The sequence below is a fragment of the Athene noctua genome, chromosome 1 (assembly GCF_965140245.1).
Source record: "Athene noctua chromosome 1, bAthNoc1.hap1.1, whole genome shotgun sequence".
In the NCBI taxonomy this organism is placed as follows: domain Eukaryota; kingdom Metazoa; phylum Chordata; class Aves; order Strigiformes; family Strigidae; genus Athene; species Athene noctua.
Window position 1 is genome coordinate 77,114,411 of NC_134037.1, and position 25,336 is coordinate 77,139,746.

Genomic DNA, 25,336 nt, shown 5'->3' on the forward strand with positions numbered 1-25,336 from the left:
GTATAAACAAACGTTAAGACTACTTTTGTTAAGGCAGTTGTAGAACATACAGTTGCTTGTGGGGACAAGGGGCAAACACTGCTTCCTAATGACATATGTCATTCTTTTAATACAGTGAACTGGACTAGGTTAACTTTGGCAAGTACCATTAAGCTTTCCGTGTCTGCCAGTGAATGCTGGAAGGGCCCAGTGGTGCAAGTCCTTGTGTGCTGGGGTTCTAGAAGTGCTTAAGAGGACAGAGGCAGGAGTGGTGTGTTTGGCCCTGTTCTAAGGATTGATCCAGGGAAATGGGGTGTGAAATGGTCTAAATACTCTTTCAAAAGTATTTACATGTTTGGTGTTTTCCTCCGGGTGAAGTGGCACTGCATGCAGTTGGGAAGGGAAGGACTAAGATTCATAAGGAATGTTAAATATACCACCATGTTAAATCAGTGGCTCTAAAGAGGCAAAAAGCTGGTCTCTATCACTACACGAATATGTATTTGCTGCTCAGAACTACTCAGCCCTGCTTACAGGGTTCATTCTGCCACCCTGAGAAAAGCGTGCCACATCTGCCAGGTAAGGGCGATAGCAGAATGCTCTCTTGGAGAGATCACCTCTCTCTCCCACCCCCACCCATTTTCAAAGTGTTGCTATTACAGTCCCTTTAGGCCTGGCTCATTAACTGCCTGATGCACTACTGCCATAGCTGGACCTTCAGCCACTACTACAAGTTACAGTGCTTGGTTTTTCACTGTTAAGATTGTTTTAGCAAATAAAGTGCAGGGCATGTGCTGTATTCAAAGAAAAGCTGTGCAAGCATGGCAGTATTTTCTGACCTTGGGCTACATTACATGTGTTAAAAAACTACACTAAAGTCCAGCTTTGTTTGTGACATCATACAACCTGTTCCAGAAAGCTTCAGAGCATAGGGAATAGTGTGTACACAAGACCAGTGAGGAAAAGCACCCCCAAAGTCATCCCTCACACTTCCCAAGGCCCGTTCCTTCCTTCACATTGTATGTTTCACTCCAGCCGCTCTCAAAAAACTTTACTTACTGCCCCATGCTAAAGCACTATTATACCTGCTCTTTCAGTGCTGCGTATTAAGAAGACCAGTTCCTAGATGATCTGATACACTGAACAGCAAATACATATTTCATGGAATGATTTGTTCTGTTGTATTAGCCCATTTCTTCTGGCCTCAGTTTTATTATAGGAAAGGAAACCTTTTTTTTATACCAGCTGCCAGAATCAAGACTGCTTACCACCTTCTCTAGAGACACACAGGCTCTTCAGTCCTAGAATGTCACTGTTTAGGCCTATGTGCAATGAAAATGTACTGTCACTGAACATGCCAATCACAATCCCCACTGCTCAGCATCAGTATCTTTAGATTTAAAGAGACTGGGGGTTTTTTCAGTTATAATTGCTGGTAGTTGGAAGTCCCCTCCTTTTCCTCTTTTGTTTTTTTTAAACAAGCTTTTTTTAGTAACTTACATATTCTTAACTCTTGAAGTTTAAAAACAAGAGGAGGCTGCCCTGGAATCAGTATCAGGGATGTCAGAGCAACACAGTTTTCCCCAAGGAGCTTGATTATCATTTTACTTAATTCAGAAGGGTGTCAAAACAAGTCCAGACAGCCATAAAAAACTAAGTCATAGCGTTGTCCTAGGTCTCTCTCCTGCTTCCCCTCTTCTCCCCAAAATAAAAACAAAAGATGATTTAACTATTACCTCAGGCTGACTGTTGTGAGGTACCATATAAACTATCAGAAAAGACAGACAAGCAGATTAATTGGGATCACAATAGTATGGGTGTGGGGCATAACTTTTAATGCATGCTTTGCATTGCTTAGTTACAGCATACCCAGTTGTTTTGTTTCTACCATTGTTAGGAAGGCCTAGAATTTTAATCAATGTTTAAAGCTGAAAGGAATTTTATTACCTCAGTTTTTCCAAACTATAAATGGCATTTACTCTCAAAAGAATTACAGGTTTCAGCTATGCCTCTGATGTATTGCCCGGGGAAAGACAGAACTTAGTTCTGCTCAGGCCACAAGGCCAAATTTGACTCCAGGTTATGCCACTGCAGGGCTCTGATCTAACAAAGTGGGCCCTTAGCCAGGGTCTGGCTGAAGAGTGAAAGGGGCCATGTGGTGCACACTGTGGGAATAAGTTCTAAATGTAGAAAAACTCTACTACAATTCTCCCAGTTCAGTAGAGCTGCTTCAGTCCAATACTGGTAATAACCAAGCAGAGCATCTTACTGTATTTAAACATTGACAGATTATGGTTGTTAAACTGTTAATGTGTGATCTACACAACTATAATTTTAATCATCTTGTAACAATCTTCCAACGTTTATCCGTTCCTTAGAGCAAATTAAGAAAGATAAAGCCTGCACCTCTGGTTAGTTTCCAGGTAGAGTCTCATACAAGCACACTGTAATTTTTTTTTTTTTTCTTCAAAACTTAAGTCACTTTATAGGAAAACCAACTAAACAAATGCAAACCTGTTGTGGAGAATATACGGAGTGCATCTTGCAAGCGTGTCATCCAGCCCAAACCCGCAGAGAAAAATAACAGGAGCACACATTCAGATATGTATGGCAATTGCTCATCCTACCCTTCCTCTGATCTCACTTGAAGGACCATGATATGCACTTAAGAGTTTTCAGAAGTTGCATTTGTTCCCTTTGGATAGAAGCAGTCTCTGAAGATACTACTTTTGTTTCTGCTTGTTGTCATTGTTGCCATAGGTGGAGCCCTTGTTAATTTCTGTAACGCCTATCATCCATCTGACACCAACAGAAGCTGCAAAACAAAAATAAAGTTAAAATCTGCTTGCAGACAAAGGCTGAAGATCCGTACAGGTGTAACATTCTGAAAGAGACTAACAGTGTTCTCAGCCTTACAGCAGCACAGCATTAAAGGTAACTACCTGTCCTACTCCTACTTGACCTCTGATGAAAGGTTCACTCCCCTGCCCCTCTATCAAGTAATTTGCCCACGGTATTTCGTTGAGGAGGATCCTCACTCACTGGCCTCAGGCTAGACCAGCGGGAGCCATCACGGATGTGAGAGGCACACAGTGACATGCTCAGCCCTGTTAAGCCTTAGACAAGACTGGCTGTGAAAGGGGGTGCTCTGGGGCTGCTGGCATTACCTGGCTCCCCAGAGTTGTATGACAAATGTACTAATGTGTCCACACCCAAGGTGTGACAGGGGAAGGGAATTTTGCTTGCCCCTGTACCTGGAAGAGCACGAGCAAGTGCAAGGGCACTTCAGATCTTGATTAAAAAATATCCATTTTTTAACATATCCAGAACTGCCATGCTTCTTTCAGGCCTAAACCTACTCAGAAGTCACAAACACCTTCACTCTGCTCAGAATGCTTTTTCTAAAACAAAAACAGAAGAACCCAAGAAAGCCACAAACCTGCCCTAAGCTTCCAAATCCCAGTTTCTTCTTGACCAACAGTGAGAAGGCACAGTGCTGTGAGATGCTCTTAGAAGTCTCATTCCCATCAGTCTTCACCTCTCTGAGATGACCCTGAACAATTCCTCACCAGCCAAAAAACTCCTTATGCTCAAGTCAGAGCCCAAGATCACCAAGAAAAGCCAGAGGCTTCATACCACTGCCTGGCATCAAGTGTGAACAGCAGGGCTGATACAGCACCGTGTGCCCAGGGGCCTTTGCTGCTCTTCAGCACAGGCAGGGGTGAGGGCTGTCAGCTGGTAACCACTGCTGCTCTGTGCTTTACCAGTTGCTTGTCCAGCTGTAACCTGGTGCTACCACATCAACCATGCAAAATCATTGCTTTTTTAAATAGCTGCTTCTCTCTTGTGCTTCAAGCAACCTCTTCTGAAGTGGAGCACAGACTATTGAGCAAATGTAAGTAAGGCAACATGAAAAAGATGAATATATAACTAAGACGATAGGCTAGAAAGCAGCTCTGTAGAGAAGGACCTGGGCTTCCCGGTAGATGCCAGCAGTGTGTCCTTGTGGGAAAGGAGGACAAAACTGCCCAAGGCTGCATTAGGAAGAGGATTTCCAGTAGGTTGAGAGAGATGATCCTTCCCCCTGCTCAGCACTAGTGAGGCACATCTGGGGTGCTGGCTCCAGTTTGGGCTCCTTGGTACAAGAGAGGCACAGACAGACTAGAGTGAGGCCAGGGAAGGGCACAGAGGTGATTAAGGGAGTGGAGGGAACATCTTTCATACGAGGAGAGGCTGAGAGCTCAGACTGGTCACAGCCTGGAGAAGAGCTCATTGCAATCTTACCAATGTGTATAAACATCTAATGGGAAGGTGTAAAGCATACGGAGCCAGGCTCTTCTCAGTGCTGCCCAGTGACAGGACAGAAGGCAATGGGCACAAGCTGAAACACAGGAGTTTCCCTCTGTGCATAAGAAAAAGGAAGAAAAAACCCCTTTACTGTGCAGGTGATTGAACACTGGCACAGGCTGACCAGGGAGGCTGTAGAGTCTCCGTCCTTGGAGATGCTCAAAAACCAACGGGACACAGTCCTGAGCAACCTGCTGTAGCTGAACCTACTCTGAGCTGGGGGTTTGGACAAAAAGTTCTCCAGAGATGCCTTCCCACCTCAGCTACTGTCTTCTGTCTGATTGTGTTTTGTTCTTTCACAATACCAGCACTTGAAAATAAAGCAATCAACTACAGACTTGTGCTTTGTACTACGACGATAAATTGACAGATTTTAGAAGTGCAGGTGGTAATTGGATACCTGACATGAGCCACACACGATGTGACACAGTGATGGCTGAACAGACAGTGGTGCAACGGGGAAGCTGGGCTGCCCGTGGGGCTGCCCTCAGGTCTTAGGGATGCTGAGGGAACAGGAAAGCAAGGCCCTCTCACAGGCAGAGCCCTGTGCAGTGCACAGCCCAGAAAGAGAGATAGCTCCTAGGGAGTTCACTGTCACACACCACTGTTAGCCTGTGACTGGAAACGCACACAACTGGGACAAGTGAAGGGTTTCACTTTCACAAATAGAAAAGAAAAACACATATCTGACATTTAACTGACCATGAGCTAGGGAAGACAAGAGGAAGATCCAACATGCAGCCTGCAGTCTGGGATTGTAACATAAGAGTAAGCATGAAATCATTAAGGCTTTAACCAGAAGGGACAGAAACAGCATCTGGAGCAGGGCACAGAGCATAAATAAGAGCAGCTGTTATAGCAACCACACAGCACATTGGGGATTTCATCCAGTTCGAGGCATGCCACTGCCTAGACATCAAAAAACACCTAGTTCAGCAGTTCAGGTTTTGTTTTTTTTTTTCTTCTCTGCTCCCTGGCAGAAGCTGCCACTGCCCTCCTGTCCTCATTTCACCCTGCAGCCCTCAGCACCCTGGGGCAGGCAGAGTGCAAGGAGAAGGGACAGCTGCTGTTCACCAAGCCTCTGGAAGCAAAGCTGGGGTGCCTCAGTGGTTTCTTTTTGCACTGCCTGCCTCCTCGCCACAACTCCTGGAGCTTTAGTGCACACCCCAGTGACATCATCATGTTTAAGGATTTATTCTGCTGTTGTTTTAAATACCACTATAGTAAGGGGGACTTAAGTTTTTTACTACAAGGAAGGGGAGAGATGGAGATCAGGCAGAATTGTGCATAACAATCAGCTGAGAGTTTAAGCCCACTCTGAGAAGAGCAGAAGAGAGAAGCTATCAGCTAAGGCATCCCTGCACTGCTCCATGGCAAACTACAGAAGGTAACTGAGCTCCTGCCATCTTTCTGCCCATCATTACCCACCAGCCAAAAGTTGCAGGAGGTTGCTGAGGACCTGCTCTGCCTGCCAGAGGGAAGGCTGAACTAACACAAATTGACAGAGCCAATAATGGAATCTCTCTTCTGGAACATATTTTAGCTCCAAGAAAACCACCACCCCACATATAGTAACACATCCCTCAGCAAAAAACTCAGAGCAAAAAGATTTTTTTCTCACACCTCAGGATTTCTTCTCATCTGTTACCTGGGGTTTGTACCACACAGCAAGTGCCATAAGCAGCACAGCAGGTAGGGGTATAAAAATTTCCTGTATATATTCTGCTGTACACCTGAGTTACATGGGTTATATGTTGAAATTAAGATCTGTACAATTAAAGTTTATGTGAATGGTAGAAATTGCTATTTAGGGCCTGAAACAAGCAAGTGAAAAAAACCGAACAGTTTTAAGCACCAGGCTGAAAGGTCAGACTATCTGTCAGCTCCGCCTGAATACGATTTGTATCCTCCTGCTGTTGTAAAATTTACTGTTAACACCGCTGGCTTGTGTTCTCCTCACCTTCCACTCATCTCAGCTTACATGCATCAGCAGCTTGATGCCCAGATCACATCATGCTCCGGCCCTTCGGTCCATGTTCTGCAATTGGACACTGTCAGGTCACCAAAGACTCACTCACAGTTTGTAGTCTGCACTCTGGAAATGGGTTTTCCAATAGCACCATGCGTGTACTGTAGAGCAGACATACAACAGCTTCTGCAGAATCAAAGCTGGCTCATTACTACTTACACTTGGTTCAGATGAACTACTTTTCTTTCCTGTAACTGATACTTAACGGCTGGCTCCATGCCATAAGCCCAGATGCCATTATGCTTTTAACATTAGACAAGAGCTACTTCTTAATTTAAAAGCCAGGATAAGCCCTCTCATCTTTTGCATACAGCACCAACAATCCCCTTTTAACTGCTGTTGACAGCTCCATAATAAAATATTTCTGGAGCATGAAGGTTGTCCTCTTCAACACAAATTACCAAAACATGAAAGGCAACCTAATGCTGGGTTCTTTGGAGTCAAAAGAGATTGGGGAAGCAGGAGAAGGGGAAAAAAAAAGAAGCTGCTGTCAAATACTTATACTGACATTTGACAGACTTGCTCACTGCTTTAACACCAAAATATCAGCCCCAAGTTTTAAATAGCAGTTATGAGCTAAGTACATAATTCTCTTGCCATGTGTCCTATGCAACTAAATCCAGTTTTCCAAAGAGACTTTTGTCCCTCAAACTGCTTGAGCATTTATCCTCTGGAGCAGGGACTGCCTTGTGTTGGTTCAAGTAGTATCACAAAAGGGTCCTGGTCCCAGGCTGGTAGTTAGATACTAGTACAATGCAATGATTATTGTGAGTATAAATAGCCAGATTGCTGCCCAGCAAAGCAAAAGGGGATGGCTCAGCATTCTCAGTATAAAGAGGAGACATCGTTTATTTAGGGCTGAAAGTGTTTGAGCTGAACCAGCAGAGTTATATATACGCTGGTTATTCATTCCCTGGATCTGAGAGTTAGGGTCTGAGGTATTACAGTGCTTGCACTTCAGACTGACCGCCATGGGGCATTTCTCTTACGGCTCTTTCCACCTGAAAAGCCAGTTACTTACAAGCCAGTAAGTGTTTTACTGGAGAACACAATTAGCAGAGACTGTCCAACAGAGAAATGACACTCTGGAAACAAAGCAGAGGGTACCAGGTAAAAAGACCTCCTAGTTCCTCCGCTCTTTCCTACCACAGAAAGTTTATGCACATCTCTTGTGCTATCTGCACCTATGCTAATGAAGGTAATGTTATCTGGTACTGAAATCTGCCCTTAGAAACAGCAGTCTACTTATAATGGGCTATCAGGGACTGCAATAAGCTTCTCAATTCTGGAGCATCAGGTGAGCTGTCAAATTGCCATATGAAAAAATAATATCCCAAATGCAACTACCTGTGCTGCTTCAGTTAACGAACAGGGGGAAAAGGTCTCCTAGAAGCAGTGTGAAACAGCAGTTTTATCATCTGATCACAATGGTAAATCCTGATTTACAGAAAAAGCTTCCTTTTACACTGTTAAGCCACCAGGTACCGATTACCACTCACACTGGAGAACAGCAAATACAGTCCACACTGCTTTGCTACAGACTGGATCTGCCTGACAGACAGTTCCAACTGGCACCAAGGATCACAACTTCCGAGGTACATTTGTGTTCATCTGCTGTTACCTCCCAGCCACTGCTGAAGTCACTTCTGAGGCCCTGCCTAAAGCTGGAGGCAGAACTGCAGAATAAAATAGCAGTTGCTCCTTTGTCACTCCCAGGACATTCATGACAGAGACACCCCTCAGGATATAGAGCAGAGTTTTCAGAGAACAGCCCACCTTCAGAAACTCAGCTACTGACTACAAAAGTCAATGTGACAGCTTTGGCTGAAGTTGAGATGCTTCCACAGAACAAGACCAATGATTCCTAACTAGTAATAACATTGCTTTTAAAGAGATAGAGTAAAACAGATACAGACTACAACACAGTAAGGGAACTGTTGCTCTTTTGGTGAGTAGTGACACATGCACTTTTAAGTGACCCAGATAAACCAGCTCTGCTTTTTCTTTGTTTTTACTGAAGGCTGAGCTTCATTCCATTCTCACAGATTCAGGGCACCTATCTGCTAATAAGTGACAACCACCATCATTTTTGCCTGCTCATCAGCAAGATGTGGCTGGCTAAGTCTAATTAGGTGACTATTTCAGACAATGCAGTGTCTTCTGCTGCACCACAAATCCTGGCCAATTACAAGTACTTTGGGTTTAATCACCCCAAATATTCAGAGAGAGCGCAGAGCTGTTGCTAAGCACAGGGTTCTTTCAAAGGTTGCAGAGGACTGCAACCTGCGCCATCCCACCCATGAGGCGGAGATGTATGGGGCAGCAATGCACATCGCACAGCGGGCCATTAATCTTGCCATTCTTAATGGGGTCCTCAGCTGTGCTTTTGAAGCCTGGGAGCTCATGCGTTCATTCTGGCAACAGGCTGCTGCTGTGGTTTCCTGTTGGCTCCAGTGTTACAAATAACCTGAAAGCAAGTCCTTTGGATTATCATTGCATTCAAAAGAGGACTCATAGCAGCCTGCTTATTAACCTTTCCTTGTGGCTAGAAGCAGAATAAAGCTAAGTGGGGAGTAAGACAGCAAGAAAAAAAAAAAAAAAAAAAAAAAGGGGGCTCTTTTGCAGTCCACTCTTAGGAGCATCGTAGCTTTTTTTCTTTACAGGTTCTTTCCCCTCACTTCCTGATAGAGAGAAGACATGACCTAGTTGTAAAGGCCATTAATGGCAAGATGGTATTGGACTTGGGGTGGGGGGTGATGGGTGTGGTGTCACTTAACTAAATTAGTAAGGGCTAAATCCAGAAGCATCACAGATGCCACAATGCCAAACATTACATCATCCAGCCCTGAGGTTAAAATCTAGAAACCCTGAAATTATGCAGCGAAGTTCCCTGTGAAGGGCATGCAAAGCACAAGGCACTCTGGAATGGCACCCAACCAATCAGCCCCCTGAGTGGAGAAACCAAATTAAGAGGAAAATGCTGAAAGAAATATGAGAAATTTTAAAAACTTTGCAACGGCTAAGCTTTAGTGCCCCATCAGGCCATTGTTCCCCAGCCCAGCACCAAACTCAGACTATGCCAGCATTTCTTCCAAAGACAGAACAAGTGCTCTCCTGAGTGCTATTGCCAGGGATGTAGCATTTGCAACGGTGTCACACCTCATCCCGCCCACTGTTGTATACACAGTTTGAACTTGAGCATGGGGAAGACCTACTGACCTTTCTCTGCTACTGAAGGGGAATTGAACCTAACACCTCACATTCCTGAGAAGCACACCCCAACCAATGTACTCACTCTTCACTCTCACCCTATTCACTGGTCAGAGAAGGTGTGTGCGTTGGGGAGGAGGGGCACTAGTTGTGCCTTCCAAAAGGTAAGGTGGGTGAAAAAAAATACTTCTAAGTTGTAGTCACTGCTCCAAGAAACTCTTACACATTTTACATAAAACATTCCCAGGGTAAAAGGCACCAACAACTTGTCCAGATAAACACAAGAGCATAGGATGCCCCTTCCTTTCCCTCTACCTTGTCCACATTAATATACCAGCTAATATGTTGGACTTTATCCTTGCTCTTCTTTTCTTTCCTTTGGCCCAAAGCACCATGACGCACATTTCCTGCATGCATGCACATACACACAAGTTCTTCTTTCTCCAATTATCTTTATAAGAAGCTTCCATGGTAGCTAATGGAGTTTGATTTTGTGGGCACTTTCTGAAAAAGGATATTGTGTGCCTACCATATCAAACTCTTCACAGATGGGCAAAAGGACATCATCTTAAATAGACTAGCATGGGACCTACTCAAGATTCAGATTTCTTAGAATGCAAAGAAATATTATGCAGTACAAATAATCTCATAGGTAGAAAGCAAAGATGCACTTCTGAGACAAGAAAATGCTCTATGTTTTCCTATTTCCTCCATGTTACTATTCTGGACGTGGCTTTTTAAGCTAACTCTACTATCCCTGCATCCAAGTTCACTCAGGAGTGAGAAGGACTGTGAAGTTCTGTTTCTTTTTCAAAGGGTTTTTGCAATATACACAGACACTAAGGTGATGAAACCATAAATACATGTGATGGTCAGTGCAGCCACTGAAAAGATTTGCTTTATAAATGTATGGCTTATTCCGGAAGGGAACTTACTCTTCAAACAGGCACTTAATATGCCAGAAAGCACAGACACCCAGATACAATCTAATTTGCAAAACTGACCTGGTTCCTGCTTCCATGAAGGATACCAAATGAGGTCTTCCTCCCTTTCTGTGGGCCAGCTCCTTGTTTGTTTTCCTTCCTCCTCTCTTAAGTAACATACTAGTTTAAACAGAAACCAAGGCAATTCAGAACCACCACAGGAACTGTAGGAATCACCTGTGATAGTCTATGTCCTGTGCTACGTAAGTAGATGGCCACAATAGGCTGTGCTTAAATCGCAAGTTCATGGATTCCACTGGATGACATATAAGACTATGATTAGATGAAAGAATTCTCAACAGAATACATTATCCTTAAGCATCTCTTCCAGGCATTCGAAGTACAACCCAGCAACACACTACACAAGAAAAGAAAGCTTTTTTTAGGCAACCCACTGGAATGTTACTGTTTTGATTTTTACAGAAACAGAAAATTTGTATGTAGCTCTTACAAAAAAATAACACAAGTATACAAAAATAAACAAAAAAAAAAAAGAGTCTATTTAACCTATTCCAGGCTAAAGTGGGTATAGTATCAGCTGGTCTGTTGAATTCAAAAGTCATGTTTATATTTAGTAAGCCTCAATAAATGATATCTGACAGTTACCCTGTAAGTAAGCTTTCTGTTTCAGAAAACTTACCCATTACGATGACAAATGCAAAAGTAGCCAGTGTCAGTGATGATCCACTGTTGATCATGTTGATGAGCAGCTTGAATAAAGGATATAGCAGCAATAAGGCCCAGAAAAGCCAGTTCAAAAGTGTCCATGGTCGTCGGGGTGGTACTATAGGGACTGCTGGGTAGGTTCCTGTTCGGTAGTATTCTTCCTGGAACGCATCCTAGTAGAACAAAGGAGGGCAACAATTAAATCCCCATCTGCCAGCAAAACTAGCCATTCCTGACTTTGATGTTCCTCCTTCTGCAGGCTTGTAAACCGCAGGGGAAGATCAAAGACCAAGTCATGGCTGGAAAGCTCGTACTTTGAAGTCAACAAGCACACAGTCAAAAAAAGAAGAGCTTACATTGATGTGTGCCTCTTTCTTTCTCTGACATATAGAAGCCTAGAAAATGGCATGCCTGGAGACTGTAACAAGCCCAGTAAAACAAGAAGGGTGAGGGGATGTGCGCTCCTGCAGCAATGCAGACATCACTGTTGAACCTCCTGCAAGGGCTGCAGCCACTGACCAAATATTGCTGGTAAGCCAGAGAAGTAATTGGGCTACACATTCAGCATCAGATCCTCTATTCCCTAATGTTTTCTCCAACCACTGCACTGAAACAGCATCAACAGCCCTGTCAGAAAAGGTGAGAAAACACCATCTTGTCGCATACTCCAAGGAACACCAGCCCCTTCTGTCAGCTTTTTCCCATAGATGCAGTCTTGTTCATCTTGTTCCCATGAGGCTTACGGAAGGAAGTTGGGGTGCTGAACCTCTTATAGACAGTTGATCATGCAAACAGTTTAGAATCTCTCACTGGGTTTGACCAAAGGACTCTCCCTTTTAGTATCATATGAGGAAAACAGAGGAGTGGGGGTTTGGTTTTTGTTTTGTTTTGCAGTGAGCTTTTTAAAGCACAGAAGACTTAGAATTCAGTACCTTCCTCTAGAGCCCATATGGATGAACAGCATTGCCTTTAGCAATGTGATATCAACCTAAGATATCAAAGAGGGTGGGGGAAAAAACCCCTTCCTGCTAGTTCAAAAGCAAAGATTATTATAATCTCTGTTATCACATAAAGTTGGTTAATTAATGAAGTCAGCATTAAACTGACATAAAAAGGAACCTCAATCTAGTCAGAATGAAGTACCAAATTTCTTCAAAGAAAGGAATGCTTTATGATGGTTTCCAAAAATTCTGGCAAAGCCAAGACTGTCCTAATCAACCCCAAGATTATTTCTACTATGCTATGATTTTACGTTTCCTTACACTCCAGCTGACACAGACAATTCTTTACTTATTTAATATCAACGTGAGCAATTACAGGCTGCTACCATTTTATCTATTTCAAAGGGAACATTCAGCTTTGAAGAGATTACACAGTAATTAAAGCATTTCACTCTACTGAGATTAGAAAAATTATGACTATTTTGCGCATGTGAGTTAGACTGTACCGGGATCACTATGGCCAATTAATTAGCTGTCTTCGTCAAATTACCCAGTGTATGAAGTTTTCTTTACAGTGCCTTGAGGATTTCAGTTTATGACTGATTTGACACAGAGCTACCAATCATCAGTAAATTGAATGCTACTATATACAATGAGGTTTCTAAATACCAGTATTGCCCTGAAAAGATAAGAATTTCTGACTATTATTCGTATTGCCATTAGGGGGCCTATTGCTACAGAGAGCCAGGCACACTTATTTAAAACAGGCCAGCAGTTTTCTCTTTATTGGCTCTGCACAGCATTAGGGGCAGCAAAACTGCTGACCACATCTCACCAAGAGGTATGAAACAGATGAAAGAAATATACAACGGGCAAAACAATATCAGTGCCATCACCTCCACTACATGTTCCACACTGTTGTGGGGAACAGCTCTTCAATTCCGTTACCATACTTTACCCTTAAAAACATTCACATTTTTGCAGTAGAGATCTGTGGGTTGATCTGTCTTCTAAGTTTTTGCAAGGGTGCCTATGTGTACCCATCAACAGCTCAAGCCAGCATTTAAACCCATGATGTACCTCAATTCCCCTCAATCACCTCGCCCACATTAAGGTCCTTTCATTCCCCTGCATACAGAGCTTGTCTTCAGTTTGTAATACATCCCACTCACCCAAGTATCATATTTGGACATAGAAACATGCTCCCTCTAATGCCCCCACCAAATCTGAGTTACTTCACACAGTCGGGTGGGTAATGCAGTGGGGGGAAATCAGGAAACATCCATCATCTTGTGAAAGGCTAACTGGATTCTTCCTCCCTGCTCCCACCAGGGAGGTCTGACTGCAGAGGTATGCCACTGCCCTTTCATGAGGAAGCCCCATAAAGAATAAGTATACAAAAATATATCCTTTGTTCCTGAACACTTGAGTTCTGTTCACTTCCCCTCTTCAGTTATGCTTTGCTAATTCCCAGGGGCATTTCAGCATATATTTTCATGCCCTGTTTTCCATGCTTCTTTTACAAGAGAGAAGAGTTAGAGGCTTGCTTTCTTTTTAATGGAAATTAAGATTCTGAAGCAGAACTTCTATTTTAGGCACTGAGGCTGTAAGGAGGTGAAAAAAGAAAACAAACATGCAAGAGCTGGCAGAGTTTTAACTATTATACAGCACCTCTTCAGACCAGGCAACTAAGATGCTCAGCCTGTGCCTTAGTAAAGTCAAAGGGAGTCTTTCTAGCAATGGCAGCTTCAAAAAGCAAAGAAAAAGAAGACGTGTGCAACCCAAAATGCAGCTCTGTCATAATTTTGCATTAACTAATACAGTGCTGGCCATCTCTGAAAGGACAAAATTCACCCCAGCTGAGGAAGAAGTACATGGACTGGGTGCTTACTGTACGCCTGGGAAAGGAAGAACAGTGTTTGGTTTAGAACAGCACAGTGCCATTGTTTATCTGGCAAGGCCCTATTCGTTGCATTTGCAGAACACGAAGTGATAAGTAGCAAGAACATAAACATACCAGACTCCCAGAGAGCAGCATCTCAGATAGAGGTACATGTAACAGATCAGACAATGAGGTAAAAAAAAAAAATGGAAAAAGATTTTCTCAAAGACTCTCACTCTTTTACTAATGACAGTTTAAAAAAAAAAAAGAAAAAAAGTTATGTCCCTTCATGTGCTGATTTCATTACTCATTTAAACAGCTTTGTGGCCCTTATCACGAGTGCATGGTACTCCAGCCTTGATCTCAGTACCTGTGGCAGACCCCACCTATTACTAGAGCATAATTCAGCACACAGTATGTAAGTCTTGAGAAGATACTGCAACATTATGAAAATCACTGAGAATAAGCCATGGCACATGCAACCATAATGTATGAGAAAACAGGGACTCTGTTTTTCAGTAGCGTGCATACCTTGCCTTACTTTGAAACAGAAAGTGGAGTGCTACAACCAGGGGATGTAAAAGCAGGGGATGAGTGCATATCTTGCAACAAATTACTGCCAACTGAATACAGATTTGGTACATTTTATTGTAACTATTTACTGACTCTGAGGACAGAATTCATTTTTGGAAACAACACCTAGGTGGCAATGCTGCTTGTTATCCAACTTAAGAGCCAATTATGTCTTTAAAGATGCATGACAGAAAGGTGAAACAGAACTGCATTTTTACCCTGCAGGTGGGCTTTCATCATCTCAGAAGTCTTGAAGAAGTTGTCCCTGCTCTATATTCTCCCAGTCTGATCTTACAGAGACATGGTCTTGTGTAAACCATGAATGTCTGAAATGAAGTAACAGTTTCACTGATGCAAAATAGCTGAAGGAAGAAGATTATGCCACTTTCAGAAAAAAACAAAACCACCACCAAACCAAAAAACCTCAATCATTCAAAAAAATGCCACACAACCAAAAAGGTCTTAATGAAAAGGAGAACTGAATGAACATTCCTTCCTCCTATACTTAATAGGAAACTATGGATTTAACCAACCAGCAAACTTAAATTGTTATGAAGAAAGCAGGATAAGATGTATACACTAGAAATAACTGAGTGTTCGCCAAAGAGGGAACAACAGAAACAACTTTGAGTGAGTTACATAGCAAACTATGTAATAAGGTATTCAGGAAAACAATCACCATATTCTCATTTGATTTATGTTCCTCTCTTGCAAATGTCCAAAGAGTTTTTAGGAACATGAAACAGGGTCACAGATAAAGTCATGGCAGCAGAAAGTGGACTTTTGCAATGTTCAGCAAAAGGGCCACCTGCATTTATATGCCCACGGAGAGAGCACAGGCCCATGGGTAACATAATGCCTTCCTGCAGAAAGGTGTTGGCGATTGTGTCTGAATTAGGTGCTAGTGGCACAACATACAAGAAGCGAGATCAGAGGCAAAGCTAGCGGATCTACAACTGAGGTCTCAATACACAGTAACTTTTCACATTTCTGTAAGCAAGCTGCTTAGAGGGGCAATGAATTAAACGAGAAACAGTAATGATTTGAAGCCAAGAAAGAGTAGAACACAGTCAATACAGAAATGTTAATGTTGTGTTCTGGGTGGAGTACAAATGGCACAGCAGAATTTTGCTGCCCCTGTGAGAGAAAACCACAATGTAGCTATATTTTTTCACTTCTAAATATGAAGCACTCCTGTATTACAGTCTGAATACATAACTGAAATAAATTTACTACAGCAAACCAAGCTGCCAGGCTCTCATGCCTTGCATACCTGTGACTCCCACTGACTGAAATGGGAGTGCTGCCTGTATTCAAAGAGTGCATCTCCCAACCATTATCTCCTATGTTGATAAAAACAAAACCCATGAGAAAGAGCTTCAGAAACTCTGAAGGACACATACAAAAGTAGGGGTTTTTTTGGGAAAAAAAATAAATCACCAGGCATTTACAAACACAGTCATTATTATTCTGCCCACATCCTATGTAATTAGGAATCTTAAATGCATGCCTTCTTTGCACACAATGTGAAAGCAATTTATTAGCCTGTTATATTAATGTTGGATCTTTGCCTTGGTAAAAAAAGATAGGGTAAAACAAGGGACAAAAATTCTAATACACTAAAGCAAAATATACCTCATTTAGCCCACAAATTACTTATTGATTTCAGAGGTGCCTTTAAAGGGAAGGAGGTCCTTCTATACCAGGCAGGAGGTAGTTGTATTTTTTGTATCCTTATGCAACTTTCTAAACAAGAGTTTTAAAACTACTCTGTTGAGGATTGCTTAAGTTTTCTTCCTGTTGTTCTTTAAGTACAAAATAAAGGCCATCATGACTGACAGCACAAGACCAGTTTGTGTCTGGAGAAACAGGGCACTTATCCTGAAAAAAAAAACAACAAATCAACCAAGCCATCCCAGACCCCCAAAACAGGGGCACTACACATGCACACTGTAAAGGTCTACTAGCAGTATAAATAACTGAGCACTAGTGGCTCGCAAATGCTGTCTAGACAAAAAACCAACCTTTTCTTGATACAGTTTGTGGAGCCAGTTAGAACATTCCTGCTCATCTTCTGGGACTTCCTCTAGCGGAATCCGCCTGCCAATGGTAAAAAAAGAGAAATTGAATAATATGAAATACTTCGGCTCCCATGAACAGCAGTTACATTATACAGACAGATTATCTATCTGACAGGAGACTCACTATATTTTCCATCTTTTTTTAATTCATGGTCACAGCTCCCAGAACAGCAAAGTATAGTTTGCTTCTAGAGTCACCTTTAGTTTTTAGATGTAGCTGAAATTCAGAAATTTAGATTTATGAAATAGTATTGCAGTATGTTTGAGCTCAGTAGAGCCACTTCCTAGATAAAGGTTTGCAATATTCTGTTTCCAAAAAATTGATTTCTTACCCTACCTATTGAGTTCAAGACTGTATTTAAACAGCTTGGCATTAGGGAGAAAAAACGCAAGCTGTTCTCCTTATACCTAGGATAAAGCACTCTAGTATTTCTCAGGTAGCATTTCCAATTCCTGTAATTTTGTTACATGCAGCCTGGGTTGACAATTTACAGCAAAATGTCTCCTATCACTGAAAAACCCTGTCTTGACAAAACAAAGTTTTCATCACATTACATTAAGTTTGGTCAATAATCCTGTGACAGAAAAAAAAAATCCCCCTGTCATCGTTGTTTATGTATGCTAATAGCAATATTTAATAATTTTAACTTTTTTCCATATAGCATGTGTTTTAGTTAATATCCATTAAAAGCAACATCAAATTAACTTCCTTCAGCACAGGAGAGGGCACTTTTCACAGTCAGGATGCTCCTATTCGCAGTTAATAAATTAAGAGGTGTGACACTACAGTTTTGTTCCTTCATTAAAGGAAGCCGTAAGATAACAAACATTGTAAGTCATCACAATTTAAGCAGAGACAAACAAGGCCATCCAAATTTTACAAATTTCTACTGAGTGCAACACCTATAGCACTTCAATAAGCAGATATGGAGGATTTTGAAGAACATCTGTGATGGTCCTCAATTAACTGCCAAAACAAATCTTGCCATGAGGTTTCCTTTTCAGGAAGCTCAAAAAGACAAAAATAGCTAGCTCATGTCATGGAAAGCAATTTCTATGCTCTGCCAGATTAACTTGCAGGAGGCTGAAAGGGTGTAAAGGGAGACACAGCAAGATGCACACCTCTACCAACACTGCTGGAGGAACGTCCCACTCAGGTAGGGCCAGCTGCTCCTCCATGAACACTAGACAGCCAGGCCATGTACACCAAACACAAGGCCACTAGGCTGAGCTACCCACGATAGCCAAGTGGGAATGCAAATTCATGTTGCATCCACGAGGAATCAAAAGAAAGTTTCTTTTTACCTTTGACCAAAAAGTTGTGAAGAAAGTATTTTTTCAAACAGAAAGAAAGGGGAGGTAAGAAGAAAAGGTCACCCTACTAACACTTCATGTCAGTACCCAAGATAAACCAACTGGACCAGACAATTATAGCTATAAAAGGGTTATGATGAACTCCTGGCCACTTGTGGGATCACTTTTGGGCTCCTATGCTCCAACCCTAAACCATCACATAGCCTGAATGCCTGCAGCATGTGCTGCTGGTAGAACCTGGTCTGGGAATAACAGCCTTAGAATTGGCCCATTCCCACTAAGATTATGTGAAGCCATTGGGGTATTCAGCACTTACAGAAACATTAATGATACAGAATCCAGGTAATCATTTTTTTCATTAAACAACCCCCTTTCTTGGTAGGAAGAGAGTGGCAGTCAAATACATCAACAGCTACACCAAACAGAGATGGGAACAGTCCTGAGCCTGGCCTCCACCTGAGTGGGAACTATTGTGCCAGGGACAGGTGTAAAGCCACTCCATCCGAACACTGAGTAAATGTTTGGTATTCTGGCCAAGTGAGTGAAGAGGCCCCACTGTTGCTGCTAAGTTGACAAATAGACACACAAATTAATAATAAAAAAAAAAACAAACAAAAAATTCTGTAGACCTTTATAGGGTCCTCACACATATAAAGTCACAGAACTTTACAAGAAAACCTTTCCATCCCATATGAGTTTATATCTGCAGTTCTGTGAAGTCAGGTTAGTACAGATTTGCTATCCGTTACCTGGTTGAAAATATTTCCTTATTTGTGCAATTGTGATTGCAAGTACACACTCCTGTATGCCAAAAAAAGAAAATGAAATATGGATTACTTGCCTGACATATAAATCGGCATGATATTTCTTTCCATTTAGAACTCCCAGCAACGTTGGATTCTCATTATTTCTAAAATTGAGGGTAGAATCATAGACTGCAGAAACTACAAGAAGAGAAACAGATTATGTAAGTACTGTAGTAATAAAATGGAAATGTCATTCTCTTTCAGACAATGAGCATATGTAAATATGGAGTCATCAGCAATAGCTCCATAGTTTGAGTTGTCACCAAGGTAGAGATGACAATGGAATATTCAACATGCAGGCTTTAAAAAGCCAAATAACCAGTGACCCTTTCTGGAACTACCAGTAGAACAGAAAGGTCTGCTCTCCACCCATGCCTCCTTCCCCATCAGGTGCAGAATGTTGGGCATAGGGAACACAGTTACAGTTTCTGACAGATAACATAGGTAAGATATCGTAGGAGTCAAATGGCTGAAAAACTATTAGCTTTCTCAACTAACTGTGAATAGCACAACTCCCGCCCCAAATCTGGGTGAATAAACAGGCAGATACACACTTCATAAACAATTAACATTTGACTAAGAATGGGTAAAGTGTGAGACGTCCTACAGCCAAAGGGCTTAATGCAGCTATGAATCACTGGGGTTTAAGACAACCTCCCCTTCATGTCCGTTACTTGAGAACTGAGGCACTTGCTATAGGGTGAAGGCAGAGACAGAATAACAGACCACATCCTGTGTGAGCTGGGCTGCTGCTATGAGGACCTGCAACTGTGAGGAACAGAACATCCACATTCTGCAGAACAAAACTGGCAGCCAAACTTTCAGCCTCCCGAAAACAGTTTCTGCAGTTCAGGACTGCACAGTAACAGTGTTTGCAAAGGTCATTCATATTTAAACTAAGACAGCATTAACAAGCAGGTTCTACAGAAAAAGCATTCACTGTTTTTATCTACACAAAGCATTTCAAAAAAGTTTATTTGAACACACATCCTTAGAGACACTGTTTTCCTGATGTCACAAAATTACCAGAAAGCAATTAATTACCCTGACACTGAAACCAACTGTGCATCGTGGTATGAATTCTAAGATCAATGCCAGCAACAAAACTTTTTTTTTCTTTTTGTCACAAAAGTGACTAACATGCACTTCACGTGCAGCTTGCTATTATTTTAGGTTTTCTGCTCTAGGGTTTTGCAATAATGAACATTGTGATGAACCTTTATTGTGACAGCTCTTGACCCACCTAAGAAAGCCTTTTATTACACAGAACAGATTTGCTTTTGGTTTTGAAGTCTCTCTAGCTATGAGAGATAAATACAGCGTGATCACAACATTCAGTCCCCAGAAACTCACCACAACGTTTGTTATTGCAAAACAGAATTCATAGTGCAGAACAGAACAGCCTGGCTTCAGCACTGCAAGGAAATCCTGAAAACAGAGGCCAAAACCCTGTCACTGCATACAGACCGTATCCTTCATTAACAACTCTATTCTTTTCCTACTACAGTTGGATTTTTAGCCCAAACTCAAAACTACAACACATAAGCCAAAATCTACTTCAAGCACACTACTCTCCCTGTACAATATAAGTAGGAAATTACTTTTTTTGAATAAATTATCTACCTCCATTTTTAAGCTTCTTAGTGTAGAAGGATTTTACTAATCCACTCTAATTTACTAATCCAGTGTAATTGAAGGAAGACAAGAGCTCAATTTGGTTTATATGGGGTAAGCTTCTTAGTTTATTCATTAATAGCATGAGATTATTTTAACGACAATAGGGACGCAATAAAGGAAAGTATGATGTACACAGAACTTGTCCTTTTGTCATTTAGAAGACATCTACGTTTCAGCTTTGATATGAGTTGCATGCTTGCTCAGACACACTGGAAGATGCTTCTCCTGTTTTGAAAAACCTTCTGTAGAGTTGGTCAGGAACATCTTTATGTGCTGATGGCTGTACGCAGTTTTCCTTCACTCCAGGGAAAAAAAAAAAACCATTCTGATTTGTAACTGGTCTATAGTTTGATATTCAGTCCAGTCCTTTTCAATATCACACTGAAATCTTTTGGTGAGAAGCAGTGCCAAATTCAAGACAAGGATAGCAATATGCAGGAGTAAACAGACCTCTGTTATATCCAGATATAAAATATCTGAAGACTTAATCTTTTCCATTTTGAAAGTGCAGGAAAACAACAGCAGAACTGTCAAAGAAAAAGACTGCACAGAATTAAAAATTGCCAGAAAGCTTGCACAGCCAAAGCAGCATGAGCATGCTGCATGACACATTGAAATTGATTTTTCATTAAGTATTTCATAATTACATAATTAGAACTGGACATCTCATGACTTCCCATCCAAAAGCTGAAAAGTCAAGAAATTTCATATTCTAAACCAAGTTAAAAAAATATCTTCACAGTATCTTGAACACATTGCAACTGTCTCACTCCCAGACTAATTTAGGCAGCATTTGTGAAGTTTTGCTTCAATTGTGAAATAAAGTATTTTCTCAAGTAAGTTCTCTTACAGTATCTTTTTCATTAAAAAACAAACACAATTCAGTCTTTGGAAGCCTTTTCAAAAGCTCAGCACAGTTCATAACTGAAAACAGAATTTTTCTGGCCAAATTGCTATTTTCTGACAAAAAAGGCCAGCTCTTTTGATTTCTAATCTCTGCCCAGCTTTTTAAAATATCTTTAACTTTTGGTTCTTTGTACAAGCATTCTGACAGAGAGCTACGTACTTAGGAATTTAAGATTTAAGTTCTTAATTTCAACCTGAGAAATCTTCGGATTACATACCTAAAGAGGATTTTTCAGCTTTTCTCTTTAACTTCATGCATTATTTTGTGGACATGGTGGATTATGCCAGAATGATCATCTGACAAATCAACCTACAGGCAATGAGAATGCCTACATACGGCTTCATACTGGCACACAATGATCTGAAGACTAGGAAAGAGAGGGGAAGAGATGATGGAATTCATTGTACTGCTGGTATGACAGCCACCTTGACACAATCCTTTGATTTAACATTTTATTGCTCTGGTCATCTGGGTCAAAAATCACTCATCCTCTCAAACTTGTTAGTTTGCTCAGGAGGATCACCAGGAGCCTCACTAAGCACTGAAAAAAATCCAGGACTTTAAAGTGCAGCTCATGGGAAAAAAAGTCATTGCAAAACCCCCAAACACTGTCATATCGAACTCTGTTAGAACGTCACCCTGGAATTTATCCTCATGCACACCCTTTAGGACAGTAGATCCCACCATGCACAACTGGAGGAAAAGGTTGACAAATTGGACTTACCTACAATCCATCGTGAGGCACATTTTTAAATACAAGTCTCAACTAAATAAAAACAGCTGAAAGGAACTGCCTGGCAATAAAAGTAACAGTTAAATATATCTTTTGCAATATTTATGACACTTATTTTTACTGTAAGTAATGGATGAGTGTTTCAGAATCAGACCTGTACTTTCATTTGCTTCCATGAACAGTACAGGTAGCAAACTCTACAACATAACAGCAATTTATTAAGACAGAAAACAGCTTCTAGAAATGAAGTTCCCAGGGACTGCATCTGTACTACCAAACTGGTAGACATGGCCACCAATAAAAATATCAGAATAAGTTCAAAAAAATATTAAAAGCACTCCTTTAAGAACCAAATTGTGCAGATATATAAATTTGTGAAAGCAAGTCTCTGAAGAGAAAAGAGTTCCATTATCACTTATGAAAGAAATGAGTTAGGAGGGAAAATTCTTTATTTGTTATTTTGTGTGGACATTTTTATCTAAACATATCTGCTTATGCTGACAGATATGGCACCACTGGTATGGAGGCAGATTCTCATGTATGCACATTAAATAAATTCCTGCTGAAGCTAAGTTTTTCAAAACAGATGGACTTGCTAGACTGATGTCACCAATGCCTGTTTCCAACAGACACAGAACTACTGCAGCAGCGAGCACTGAATTGATACACAGTTTCATAAAGGACCAATGATGACCCTACTGTGGGTGAGCTACCCCTAGAGCCACAGAACCAGCATCCATCCATCCTATAGTACTACAGCCTCAAACAGGTTGAATCACACCCTTGTCAGAAAGGAGGAACAAAGACTAGAGGAAAAGGAAATGCTGATCTCCGTCACACCCAGCTTGGAGCCAGATCCAAACATTTGGCTTGCCTTCACTGCTACAGCATTCTGCAGCTGTCTCCCTTAGCCAGGCACTCCAGCCAGGCCCACCACCCCTTGTGGAAGGGCAGAAAGTGCATTAGCCTAAGCAGCCAGCCCTGAAACCGGCTCAGGCAGCTCAGCCCAGGTCTCTCACTTTCAGACATGCAGGGATATCCCACTGCAGACTTGGCCACTGAAGTAGATGTGAATACTGCAAGAGAGACACGTCAGCCTGCAAAAGTCATTCTTGTAGATCATTAGAGATGTCACTGAACTGAAGCTATGAACATCTTCAAGTTGTCACTGCTTCTTCTGCAGACAGAGCAACAATTCATCAGTCACACTGATGCTGTCTGGAACAAGTAATTTGAGGCTGTAATGGAGGGATACAGTCACTTCCTGGGCCATGTTCTAAGGCAGAGCATAACAATGAGACTCAGGGGATTTACAGTGAAATAATCAAATAGTACTGTTTACCAATGTAAATATTCAAAACAAACAAATGTCCAAATTACTACAGCATATAGCCTCTGCATATACTGACACCTACAACAACACATTACTGCTTATAACATGGGTACTGAATGCCACTGCATGTTGACAGAGATAAGCGGTCAAATTCTATCAGTATTCATGTAAGAAATGAATAATTTCTAGATAGAATTTACATTTCTAGATTACGGACTGTCAAAACAGACTTCCACCACATTCCCTATTCAAAAAACATTTACGGACTTCCCTGTTGCCTGTATATATTAATGTTTCAAGGAGCTCTAAAAATAAGATATTGTTTACAAAAGCCTTTCAAATGTTCTTCACATGTACCCCTTGTCTCTATAGAATAGAAACCTATAGTAACCCAGACAGTAACTCTTATCTCCCCCTCACTGCAAAAAGCAACAAGGCAAGTAAAGCAACATATCCAGAAGACTTCACACCACCAACCTTGGGTCATCAGCTGTTTCCCTCAGAGGTTTGCTGGTTGGGTTTTTAAGCTATACAGTTTCAACAAAAGCTATCTATGAGAAGTTATGACTCTCTGAGCTTCTCCTTGAACCCTCTCAGGGTAATATATAATAATATAATAATCTTACTAGCCTTACCCTGTTTGAACTAGTAAGTCACAGCTTCTGGACTGAGGTAGTGACATACACTTCCCTAAGTATGAAAGTAATCTAGTAATCTCAGTCTTCTTTTTCTGAAGGTAATTAAAATATTTAGGATCCTAAGAAGTGTTACTGTAGAGTGTACCACATGAATGCCCAAAACATTTTATAAATGTCATTGGGTGCCCTAAAATTGTTTCCTCTTGAAACGTTTTCCCACAAATCAGATACTCGTACATAATCATACCACGTTTTGCTTGCTTTACGCAGAGTAATGAGTATAACAAATCACCACCAAAATAACCTATCTCTGATTCCCAGCGCAGAGCACTGGAGGTCACTGAGTTTTGACTCAGCTCTTCTTCAATGCCTCAAGTCTACTCCCTCCCCCTCAGCAAAACAGTTGCCCATATTCAAAAAGGAAGGTTAAACTGTGCCCTAAGGGAGTTGCTGGATGCTGCTCATAACTTACATCATCTTCACATATCAGAAGAGATCCAAGCTATGCTATCCATTTTGGCAGTGGGAAGTTGTGAATGCCCGATAAGCCACAACAGTGATACCATCTACCTGACTTGCAAGAGGGTATGTAGAAGAAACATGAGAGATAGCAAGACAGCTGACTGCAAAGCTTTTACAGCAGCTATCCCAGACATGCCACATGAAAACATGTCTTCAAAGACAAAAGAAGTTTTGACATTAACCTCAGTCAAGCTAGAACATTTTCTTCTAAACCACTAACCACTTTGTCTTTCTTACATATCAGCCTTCTAACAACACACAATCTACCAAACCCCAAAGATACTGTAGCACTATGGGTACTTAGCACTGTCTTTCCTTTACCCATGAAGTACACAGCAGAAGACTTTCATGGATTGTATTAGTCAAACAAAATCACTTCAAAGGCATGTGTCCCATATTCTGATGTCCCTTTAAAGGTGGCAAAGGCAAGTAACCAGAAATAACTGGGAGGTGGGGAGTTCAGAACAACATTAACCAATTAAAACTTACTCATGTTCTGTAATGTAGAAATTATTTATTTATAAATTTTGCCTGCCTGTATCTTCAGTCGAGGTCTGCTCCCCTTCCCCAGCTCCACAAGGAAACTCTAAAAAGAGCACATCTAGACAGAAATTTAAATCAGAATATTTATTTATAAATGGTGTTATTTGAGGTAGAGATTTACAACAAGAAAATATTTAAGACACACTGCCTCACATTTTCTAGTGATGTATTT

The 25,336-nt window shown here is 41.3% G+C and overlaps 1 protein-coding gene across 3 annotated transcripts in view; it reads right to left on the bottom strand.

The window, feature by feature from the left end:
* Positions 1–25,336, bottom strand: part of AGPAT4 (1-acylglycerol-3-phosphate O-acyltransferase 4) — an 86,502-nt gene continuing 61,166 nt past the window's right edge. For all 3 annotated transcript variants that reach the window (XM_074896642.1, XM_074896645.1, XM_074896644.1), the window contains 4 exons: positions 18,847–18,949; positions 16,635–16,710; positions 11,189–11,387; positions 1–2,794 (listed from right to left, as the gene is read on the bottom strand). In XM_074896642.1, coding sequence (XP_074752743.1) covers positions 2,703–2,794; positions 11,189–11,387; positions 16,635–16,710; positions 18,847–18,949 — 470 coding nt within the window. In that variant the 3' untranslated portion in view covers positions 1–2,702. The remainder of the gene's footprint in view (positions 2,795–11,188; positions 11,388–16,634; positions 16,711–18,846; positions 18,950–25,336) is intronic.